The 12,010-nt window shown below is 41.3% G+C and overlaps 1 protein-coding gene across 1 annotated transcript; it reads right to left on the bottom strand.

The window, feature by feature from the left end:
- Window positions 1-420: 420 nt before the first annotated feature.
- On the bottom strand, window positions 421-11,373 carry LOC139719693 (syntaxin-17-like). The gene is made up of 7 exons (XM_071631091.1): window positions 11,238-11,373; window positions 7,453-7,633; window positions 6,533-6,598; window positions 4,716-4,956; window positions 3,760-3,983; window positions 1,798-1,884; window positions 421-916 (listed from the first exon to the last, which is right to left on the bottom strand). Exons 2-7 carry the CDS (start codon window positions 7,609-7,611, stop codon window positions 668-670), a joined length of 1,026 nt encoding a protein of 341 aa, XP_071487192.1. The 5' UTR covers window positions 7,612-7,633; window positions 11,238-11,373; the 3' UTR covers window positions 421-667.
- Window positions 11,374-12,010: the final 637 nt, after the last annotated feature.

Raw genomic sequence — 12,010 nt, 5'->3', positions numbered from 1 at the left:
ATTTATTATAAAATATATGGAACGTATTTAGATATTTGTTTGCCGCATGAAGTGATGTTAAGGGTAACATGAATCGACACAGGTCAACATGCATTTTGCACAACATAGGTCCCTTAACATCATGCACTTAATTTTCCTTGGTCTTTTTCATGCACTAGCAAAAGTTGCATTGCAATTCACTGCAGTTTACTAGGCATCAAATGGTCGGGCATCATTGTTCATGATGTAGACCATGGTGAAGTATTCATAGAGTCACACTGGATGCAGAAGAGGGGCGTACATTTCACCACGTGGATCCTCTAGTGCACTGGGCCGAGTTCGGTCTCACCGTTAATCATGCCTACAACTTGAGTGGGGTACGGCTGCTCTGATCTTTACCTGTGAGTGATACAAGGCAATACACATGCATTGTGTGAAATCTCCAACAGCAGCGAAGAATGTGATGAGAAATGAGTTCTTTTTTTCCTTCTTCTCTCTCTCTCTCTATTCGGTCTGTAGGACTATATCCTTTTACCTGATGTAAACAAAAAGTATGCATTGCACAATCACTGTTATGCTCCGTATCATTCCTCCATTTTCCATGCTGACTTGCCGGCAGACATATCTCGCGGCACAAATCATGCGACAATTCAGGGTCCTGTCGGTAATTGTTTGCCCCTATACCCGGTCACTTGTCCTTTCTCGATTCAACCAGACTGTCCGTCGTTGAACCGTTCGTCAGGACCGACATCTCCATCTGGATCTTTTGGTCCTTGCGTTTCTTGATGGCGCGGCCGCTGAGGAAGCCTATGGCACCGCCGCCGAGGGCTGCTGCCGCACCCACCTTGATACCCGCAACCAATCCGACAGGACCGCCGACGATTCCCCCCAAGAGCGCCCCTCCCAGTGGAAGCATGGCAGTTTTGAGACGGGATGCCTGAAATTGGAAAAGTAAAAAAAAAAACGCAAAAGTTCTTTTCATTTTTTTTTCATTTCGTAGACAGTCCGACCTCTGTTATCCAACCATGTCGTGACTGGGGCCCTTCCAGACAAGCAATTTGACCAGATATGGGAGGAACAAAGTTTATGTATATGTCTATGTAGCTGCTAACTCAGTGGTAGCTAGACAGGTAGTGTGCACCGCAACAGTGGTGTAATCCACACTATAGCTTATACTTAATATCATAGTTGATATTTACGAAAATTGACACATTTAATGCAAAAATTCATAACGTAGGTTTCTTTTTTGGAATGTTGTAGGAAAATTGTGTGAGTTTGGTGAAAGCTTTTGAGTTTGAAAGCACTTTGTTTTTGTGTCTTCGCTGTGCGAACAAATCTGGATGATAGAGAAATCTAACTGTGAGATGGAAAGATAATCAAGGTCAACATACAGTCTTCAACTTTGTTCCCCCACATTTTTCTGCTTACTACAGGAAAGAGAAAATCATATCAGGACATTTTGTCTGCAAAATATACATAGAAGGATTAAAAAAACAAAAACACTTCTCTTCTTTACTAAAATCAGGAAAGACATTAAACATAACTTTAACAATTTTCACATACCACATGCTCTTGAAATTTTGTAATAGGAGTCAGCATTAACTACCAACGACTAGCAGTTGATAACATAGTTTTATATCCCGCAAATGAAGATTTATGTTTTTTGCTTTGTTCATTTTGCTTTTTAAGCTGAACTTAAACTTAACAAATACATGTAAAATGTATCTATTTCATTTTCATACATGTTGCATGCATTCAATTAATAAATTCCTTGAAAGGGCATTTTTTTTTTCTCCAATGGATTCAAATTTTGAATACCTGCAGTAGATTCCTCACACCAGCAGCCACATTCATGTTGGCGACCTCAATGTTGTTCTGGATGTGGTCCAAGGTCTCTTGCTGCGACTGAAGGAAAGAGCAAATGTAAACCATGTTGTCAGTATTGCTCTGGGGGTTCTGCCCAAAGCTATGAATGCGTGTGAAGTCACAAAGTACTTCTACTGTATATCTAGTGAGTCCAATTTTTTGCAAATCGGACTTCTAGACAATTATTCACTGGTGGTTTAATCTAGCAATTGTGGAGTGCAGCAATGGATGGACAAATGTGTGTATGCATACTGTATTCATGTCATTATCAGAGTTGATATCTTTGTGTGTCTGTTGAAATTTGTGACCGGCATCTGACTAATATGATATTCGCAAAAATAAAAATGAAGCGAAATACATGGTGTATACACTGATACAGTATTTGCAGCTATTTCATTGAGGTTACACACCTCACCTATGATCAGCAAAGTCTAAGGATAGGACCTGATATCATGACAGTTTTGTATCCCATCTGATAACAACTCTGCATTCACCACTGTCATGTTATACATACCCAGCATAATTTTCAGTGATTTTATATTCATGAATTATGCAACTTAAATTACATTTGTGTATGTAATGTTATGTCAATGTTTTGCTTCCTATAACACTGCAAGTTACATCAGTCTATTAAAACCTTCTAAGGTTGGAAATCATTACCCTTGCTTATGAAAAGGGATACAAAAGTTGATGATGTAATTTCAATTTAAAGAAGTTGAAAATGTGCAAAAATTGGGTCCCATATTTGATCAAGCTTGCCCCCCCCCCCCAAAAAAAAACAGCCAAGATCTGCTGTGAATAAACTTGAAACTACATTTACAAACATACTGTCTCATAGCATTAGCTTAGCTGTATCACTTCCAGTGGTAAAGTTTTTCTCTTTGTTTTTGTTTAGTTGTTGTTGTTTTTTTCAAAGATTGCCTAATCTTTGGTGACTGTAGCCCTGGTCACACCGGCAAAAGATCACAAAGTTTAAGATCATGATCTTTAAGATCTCAAAGTTTTGCAAGTGTGATCGCAAACTTCCCGCAAAACTTCTCGTGAAACTGGCCACTCAAAGTAGGGATATTTGAATGCTCGCAACTGAAACTTTGAGAAGTCTGTCACGTAACCAGTCCACCACCTGTTTGTGGCATCAATTGAATGATGGTTTTCAGGAGGTGCCTCAATGGATGCACCTGCGTGCATTGTTACGTCACACTCACTAGCTGTCAGACAGCTCACTCTTTCTTCTTTCTTGCACATGTGCACTAGTGGCACAAACTTTGAGAACTTAGATATCAAGAAGTTTGGCTGCCAGTGCCGACGGACTACCAAAGATCGCGAAGGCTTCGCGATCTTAAACTATCCAATCTTTTGCCAGTGTGACCGTGACTAATTTGACAATGTAAGGGAAAAGCTACGTTTACACCATGTTCCCAGTGACCACGGCAGCCCCGTTTGCCCGAAACGTAGTGCGCAGTGGGTAGATGAGACATTCTCCTGTTTTCCCCCCTTTGCATTCTAGTCTTGTTCGTTCCAGTCCTCGCCCCGGTGAACACTTTAGCTATCAGATGCTGTTCTCAAGGTGTCTGATCAGGATAGACTATCAATATTTTCCGTCGCGTCTTACTACGGACTGCCTCCAAGATTTGTCATGGACTATTACGTGCTGCCGTGTTTCATTGCGTTCACCCCGTTTTATCACGACATACAAAATTCCTCATTAGCACCGGGACTGCCATGGCAAATTTTTTGACAGTTTCAAAATCTGACACAGCATCCACAGCAATCACGGTATGCCACGTTTCACAATCTCGTCTACACCATGTCGTCTCACGTCCATCCTGTTTTGTCCACGGTGGCCTGAAACGGGGCTGCTGTTGCCGCCCGGAACATGGTGTAAATGCAGCTTTTAGGTGTGATTGATCTCACCTTGACCTGGGCAGCAAACTCGTGGGTGAGGCTGTTGAGTTGGACCAGCTCCTCCTTGAGGTGGACCCAAGACTCCTGGGCCTCTTGAGAGGACGAGTCCTCCTCATCCACTGTTTGTTGGGCCTGCTGCTGGAGAGCCCCACCACCTTGATGCTCACTCTCGTCGTGAGACACGTGGTCTGAGATGTCCTCACTGGTGTCACCGGACAAGAGGGGGCTCTTTGCTGCTGAGAAGAAAGAAAAATATAACTTAGTGTAGTGCACTCCTGTTATAACGAACACATTTAGAACAAAATTCCGGTTACAACGAAGTAAATATTCAGGCCAGGACATTATCCACTCTATGTTTTTTATTGTTTATTTGTTTGGTTCTGACAAAATTTCGATATATCTAAAGAAAACTGCCAGACCAGAGGACTTTGATATAATGGGAGTCCACTGTAGCGTAAGGCTTTCAAGAGAGAGGAAAATTGAATATGAAACCCACAGTCGTCCTGCAGAATGCTTCAAGCCAACATTCCTTCCTGCCTTGGGTGATAATAGCTCACTGCTGGGAAGATAAATCATGAGGACACTCGTCTGACCTGCCAACCATTTCTTCTTTTCTGCAATGACTTCCTCTATTTTACGCATTGGACAGTTTTTGCCGAACATTAGCATGACAGGCAGTGACATACTATTGATTAGTATCAGCTGCACAAAGATTGTGACGAAAAAAATAAAAAATAAACATGCAAGACAGTATTATACTGACAATGATCAAAATCAATATTGAAAACTGCAACTAAATATGAATAACTGAATTGACACAATTGACATACATGTATGACAACACAGAACCTGTATTTCAGCACTATCAGCTGAATACAATGTGGTAGCTATTCAAGAGCAAAGAGTTATAAATGCACACACAAACTTCTCTAGTTACCAACTTGAGTGGTATGATAACACTATACCTTCATTGGAGCTGTTGAGACGAAATCTTGACCTTGTCTTCTCATCGGCATTGAGGAGGGATTGGGTCATAAGAGGTGGGTCCAGCGGTGAGCTCTCCACCCCGCATAGTTCAATGACCTCCACCACAGCATGGATGACGTCGTCCTTGACCGGTGCCATCTGGCCGTCAAACTCCTCTAGGTCTGCCTCGCACACCTGGAGTCGCACTTTCTCCATCTCGCGGACATTGGCCTTCAGTTGCTGTGACAACGACGACACAAAAATCTTATTACGACCAAAGCGACAATGAGCTTTCACAGACCTTCAAAATTTGCAAGAAATTTTCACATGCACTATGTGATACATCATGTACACTTGTAATTAGTTTGTGGATCACTGTATACTGTAAACGTCGATATTTTCGTTAGATTAATTTTTCGCACTGAGCTGCTCAAAAACATATTCGCCGGTCCTTGAATACACATTGCACAATTGTCAACCTACTCACAATGTGCAGAGAAAATTGTGAAGATATTTTCACTGATTTTAGAATTCGCGCAAGCCAGAAGTTGCACCAAATAAGCGAAAATCAATGTACCGCAAAAATTTCTGCCTGTAATACAGTACATGCATTGAACATTCTCCTTGATTACCATTTATGTATTCATGTGACTGATAGATCTGGTTCTGTATTTGCGAATCATATTGAACTGAGCTGAACCAAACAGAACTGCATACTGCACATCTAGTCTTAGAAAAGCAAAATAAATTTGATTGAAAAATCTTACAGAAAAATGTTCACATAAGTCTAGCTCGAGTATTGACCGATTCTGTGACGCGCTATGTGTATTTTTGGCATGGGCAGCGCCATTACGCGGTGTCTCATCCGACCCCCTTCCCACTCCCCACCCCTCTCCCTACATTAGCACGCGTGCAGAATGAAAAACTGATGCATGGTTGCTTTAGCCAATGGGCGTCTCGTACTGAGTGCGTGAATGCTTGCTTAGTGCGCGAACCTTTGTTACAAGTGCGCGATAAACACGTTGCCCAGGGGGTGGGGGAGAGCAGGGGGGGTCGGCTGAGACACCTTATGGCTGCGCCCAGTGCCATAAAATGTCTGCTGCCCTCAACGAACCCGAATCGGTCAATAGGAGTTCCTGTTACCATAAATGTGCCAATACAGTGTGTAGCTGTCATAGGTATATCTTTCACATGCTAGGCAGTGCTTTTTGCATTAATTTAGGTTCAGTGCCCTGTAATGTGCTCAAGCTAAACCTACTTTTGGAGAATAATGCAACAGTCCAACATCATAGCCCAAGAGACTAAATGGAGGAACAGAAAGGCAAAGAGAAACTTTGATCCTTGCTTTATAACAAAAATGACAAAATCCTGATATTGTCTACTTGCTGCACCAGATCAGAAGTCTGACATATCGTCGATGGGGTGACAAGACCTCGTATCTCAAAAATGTCAAAAAAAAATTTTTTGGCTTAATGGTCAAATAATGGGTCAAGTGATGTCTTGGCCAAAACCCAACTGTCTTACTCCAAAAATGAAGCCACCATGACATGTCAACGGAAAGGCTTTCCCATTCACTACAGTGCTTTGGCCGCCATGTTTTTTTGCTCTCCTGAACATTTGTCATTTTTTAGATACGAGGTCTTGTCACCCCAGCGACGATATGGCATTTGTACTTTTTCCCCTTTTCTTTCACCTAGATTTCTTTTAACATGACGAATGGCATATAAAATATCACATAATGTTTACACCAGTAAATTATTTGTGGTATGATACTCAAATCAAATCACGCAAAGATTAGAAGCCTTAATTCACTTACTTGCACTGTCCTCCTGGCATTTATCTGTTCTGCTCTCAGCTTATCCCATTGTTGTTGTTGCTGCAACTTTTGGGGTAAAGAAAAAGGTCAAAAATCAACATGAGCATCTGTAAAAGGGAAAAGACACTATCACGAGGAAATTCACACCAAGACCGATACAAATACTACGCCTATCCATTTCTGAATACTGAATCTGTGAAACAGCCAAAAGATACAAACAATATGGATACCAGATACTCAAAGTGAGACAAATATATTAGATAACCTACAAAAGCACTTGAGAGCGCAGACCTCAGCCAACCAGCTAATTTCTAGCCATGCTCACATGCTGAAAGTCGTCCAGTTTTCCAATACAGAAGCCTTTTCTTTACGTCATCAGCTTCCAGCTGCGCAGCACCTGGCCTGAACAGAACTCGCGCTTAAGAGCATGTATGCAAACCTCAAATGCGCCCAGCTTGAACTCCCTAAATGATTGACCTTATCTGCAAAAAGATGAAAAGAATTCCTCAAAAATCCATAAAAATTCCTGGATCACTACCAAAATTTAATCATCCGATCAATGTTTCATTATCAACTTTTCCTGCAAGTTTCGTTCAAATCCGTTCATAACCTTTTGAGTTATCTTGCACACAGCAAACAAACAAACAAATTAACGCCGATGAAAACATTTTAATAACCCTCCTTCCTTGGCCGAGGTAATATGTGGCAGTGGAGTCCTTCTCTGCCTACATAAATGTACTTTAAGAGCAGGTCAGATTGCCAAGGAAAAATGTTTCTTTCGGAAATGTATGATGCCACGCTCTCTTGTCAGTGTTAGGTATATTGACTTGATGTTTATTTTGACTGGCACAATGGCTTTGTCATGTGTTTGCCTGTTTGTTTGTTTTTTGTATAGAATGGAGTGACATAAAGGTTGGTACCTTCTGAATATTCCTACAGTGGTTGCTGAGCCTGTCAAGATCCAGTGGAATGACGATCTTGGTATATCGGTTGATCGCTGGTTCCAGCTTCTTAATCGGCTGCTTCATCATGTCATCGGGGTCGGGCACACTTGTAGGAGTCTCACCAAAATCTGCCATACCTCAGCAAGCCTTTGATTTCCTTGAAGACAACAAAATAAAGTGCTTGCGTAAAGAAGATATCAATCTACATTCCATGTATAATTAACTCTTTATGTGCCATGTTCGCACGTCCCACTCAGTCGACAGCGTGCCAACTTCGCATATTCCACTCAAACGCACTAATCCACTTAAACTGATCGATAAATCGCCTAATCCCGCGGTACAATGAAAGCTTTTCTCGCGTTTTTGTTCCTTTTACATACAACTTGCATTCTATGTGGTGATTGACTATCAAGCCCTGTTCAAAACTTACTTTGCGTGTAAATTCTAAGTTTCTCTTACAGTTTCATGTGCAAAAGTCAAGCTTTTACAGTAATGTAGCAACTGGTAAAAAGAAAATAAATAAATAAGTAATAAATAGAAATGGATTTGTCATACAATTTATATCAAAGCAATGCTTGGTATTCTTCTTCACCTTTGCTCACTATTATTTCCAGCTTAATGGAAATGTATAGAAGTTATATAGATTGGAAAAACAAAATTCTTTCTCACAGCATGACTACCTTCGTGTCTCAGAATAACATGGCACACAGGGGGTTTCAACCATGGCAAATAAAGAGTTAAGGAATGGAATATGAAATTGCTGTTACATTGCATGTGGCTAAACTATTTTTACGAATTGTAAGTGGTCACTAATGCGATGTACAAGATTTTGCAGGACACTGAGATGAAATGATGAGGTAGGCTATTCCTCATGTGTGGGTTGTGACTCTCTCACACACAGGACCAACAGAAAAGCTTTATCCTCATAAAAGGTGGGTCCCACCTTTTATTGGGATCTCTTTGTTTTACTTTGTCTTTGGATATCTCAGCCATTCCAAAACCGATTTTCATCAAATAAACTTTGAATTCCTCTTAAAATGGTATGCTTGCCCTGTACTGTTTCACAAAGTGCTTCTTGGTGTCTTGCAAAATGTTAAAAGCCCAAACTTCATTTCCACCAAAGAAAAGGAACTGGACATCTCCTATAGAGATCAATGTCATGTCGTAATATCTGAGAGGGGTAGCATCTTTGGCCTGTTACTGAATCAGGAAGGCATGGTAGCAGATAACCGCAGCGGCGACCCAAACACGTACTGAGCTGTTACTGGCTACAGCGCCCCGCGCTGGGGTTAGGTAGCAGACAACACTGTTCATCTGGAGTGCAAGTACCAACTGGTACTGGACTCACAGCGTCAAGTCGCGACTAGCCTGATCAGACCGCTGTGCGAAGCACAGCAGTCTGACATCTACTAGTGTTTTACGTTGTATCAGCTACGACCGTCGCTTTAAAATGTCTTTTATTTTGTTTGATTTTACGAATAAGATGATTTTTACCACTCACCTACATCGTATTTTGCTGATGGTTGAGCTGAATTTGGTGTTTTGTTGGCATCCAGACCTTATAGTTGAATTTTTCGGAGTAGATTGTGCGACGATTTACAAAATCAACGAACTACCACGAATGCTCAACCGGAAATACCGTGGTAGCATTTTACATACGCCCGTGCGTCTTGTGTGTTATGTAAAGCTTGTCGTTTGCTAGTAATGCTACATTGTACGTACATGTATTTTATCAGCGTGTGCTGCTCTCATGATTTGACCTTTTCATGGGTCACTTCCGCTCCCACAAGGTCATGAACTTTTCCAACTCGCTACGTTGTAGTATACGAGAGTGATTGCCATTCAAATAACAAGCAGAAGATGAGGAGTGAAGCAATATGGACGCTTACAGACCTGATTTTAATTACGGATTTCGGTGGGTTTTTGACGTAATTTTAAACAAAATCACATTACGGATTATTGAATGAATATCATAGACTATGGAGATTCCTTATATTTTAGTTTTCTACAATTAATAAAAGATATTCAGGAAAGAAACGTACACCCACCCCTGAAAATGACAACGACATTTGCCTTAGCCTTAGGCTTAGCATAGGCTACTATTTAAAAAGTGTCAGACACAAAAATTTGAATGATCGTCCATTCCCTCACAAGCACAGGTCCAGAAATCTAGAGCTTTTAAGGTTAGGTCTATCTAGAGACCAGAGTCTAAGTTAGTGACAATCTTGACCGAAAGATTGGTCTGTATCTGGTTGTCGCGGATATGTTCCGCGGAGACTGCGTTTGGCTTCACGGATCCCCTCCTATCTATACACACGGAGCTCCGGAGCTGAGGAGCGCGATAACAGAACGTCAAAAAAATAAGACTTCTCCGGACAGACAGATCTTTCCGTCTACAAGGGCAAGATAGGGTGGAACATCCTATTACCGGACGCTTTTCTTTTTGGCTTTGAATTCCGTACGCATAGAATGAAATTTCGGCTAAAAACAACACCACTTATTCACAGACTCATGGAAATTACGAATTCAGCCAACTTACGTCATTTCTTCGTTCCAGTTTTTAGAAAATATGCTTCAAACATACCCCTCTAAAAATAGTGTTTTTTTGCGCGGTGCAAAATCGCATTGTATTACCGGACGCTATTTTCGTAATCGAATAATCGAGGTCTTTCGCACCTAATCCTTGCACCAGAATCACAATTCATCCCACAAATCACCGTACACATTCTCACCGAGCGGATGACACACAAAAAAATCTGCAAATGAAGCTCAAATTTCGTATTTTACAGTAAAATGTCTGTCTTGACCATTTCGAACAGTTCACGCAATAAAACCTTGTGAGAAATCGACAACTGGTTAGAGTATACGTGCTTTGTCTATGGGAGCTGCACGCGCGGGTGATGAGTTGCGTGCCCCTTAGCGCACAACTATTCCGCATCGTTCGCGTTGGACGATAGCTACTTTATTTTTCCGATATTGATCAGTGAACTTTTGGTTCTAACACAATCTTCAGCATTTTTCCTGTATGTGAGTGGGATTTCATAGAATTTCAGTTGCGAAATGTGATTCAAACATGCATGAATATTAACTATAAACGAGGTGCGGGTCACTCAACTATAAATTTGAGGTAAAATGTGAATTTTTTCGTGTTTTTACATTTTTATGTGGCGTTTTTTGCGATTTCGGTCCACACAAAGTTCTGTGAGGCTAATCTACGAAGTCTCGCGCGTACAGAATGTCATTAGTATGCAAAAATGTGCGTGTCCGGTAATACCATGGTGTCCGGTGACACCTAGACAGAAAGATCCGTCTGTCCGGAGGACTCTTTTGTATTTTGCCATTAACGCCGTCCTCCGTAGACACAGGGGATCCGTGAAGCCAGACGCAGTCTCCGCGGAACATTCCCCGACGGACAGATACAGACCGATCTTTCGGTCAAGGTGACACCATGCTTGCCCCTACCTTTCTTTCGGCTCATGCAATGAAAGGATTGCTTACATTCTAGTTCATACGTGAAGATTATACTATGCTTGATCGTGTGATGTGCCATTGGGGTATTGCAGAGGGTATTGCTACGTAACGATATCGACCATTTGACGACCATCAACCCCACGGCCGCGGCTACAGTACTGCCGAAATGTCCGATCAATGACCGGCAATCCGTATGGACCGCACCGGCGTAAAAGTTAACACGGTGACGATACACGTCATGAGTGCACAGCAGTTCATTATCAGAAAGGGTTCTTATAAAGTTCACTTACCATAAAAACATTGCAGGGTTGTCTGTGAATAACTGTTCATCCATCCTAGTCTACCTCACATTCAAATCGTGTAACGGTGTATTAAAACCTAACACAATGCTTGTGCTACGAAGGTCGAGCCCGTTTCCCCAGCTCCATACGCCATTATTGCCTTCTGCATTGTTTACCAACCTATGTACAACAAGGAAAATACACCGAGTACACTCAGTATGCTATGGGAAATCCCGTATTGTTGACATCGTACCAATCCAAGAATTATCTACTGCCCGCTGTTGTCGGGTGACGGGAATTACTTCCGCTCACCTAGCTTCATGAGATTATACGAAAAAATAATAGGGAATAATAAAATAAACGAATATATAGGCCTACAATGCGAGTTTTAAAAAAAAAATCTGATTATATTCCAGCATCAGCAACAGAGGAATAACAAAAAGTTGATAAAAAATAAACTCGTATTGTTAGTCCTCTTGCCAAAGGTTTATTAACACTCCATCAGCAGCTTCGCTCTTAATGGCCTGTAAGCTACTTCTATAATCACATGTCAGCTCAACTAGAATTTGACAACAACAACAACAACAACAACAACAACAACAACAATAACAGCAGCAGCAACAACTACAAAGAGAAGCAAAAAACAAAGAAAAAACGGCTGCTTTCGAGTCTCATTTTGAATCACGATTGCAATAATGATGAAAAAAAAAATGTTGTCTGACAAAATCTAACATTTTTTGTCTCTATACTGCCAGGGTGTAGGTCCTAAGTATCACTGTTCT

Source organism: Diadema antillarum, unplaced genomic scaffold (assembly GCF_040938485.1).
Source record: "Diadema antillarum isolate AM-2024a unplaced genomic scaffold, OU_Dant_1.0 scf00000113, whole genome shotgun sequence".
Lineage (NCBI taxonomy): Eukaryota > Metazoa > Echinodermata > Echinoidea > Diadematoida > Diadematidae > Diadema > Diadema antillarum.
The sequence above is the reverse complement of the archived record's forward strand: the minus strand, read 5'-3'. Positions and strand labels throughout refer to the sequence as shown.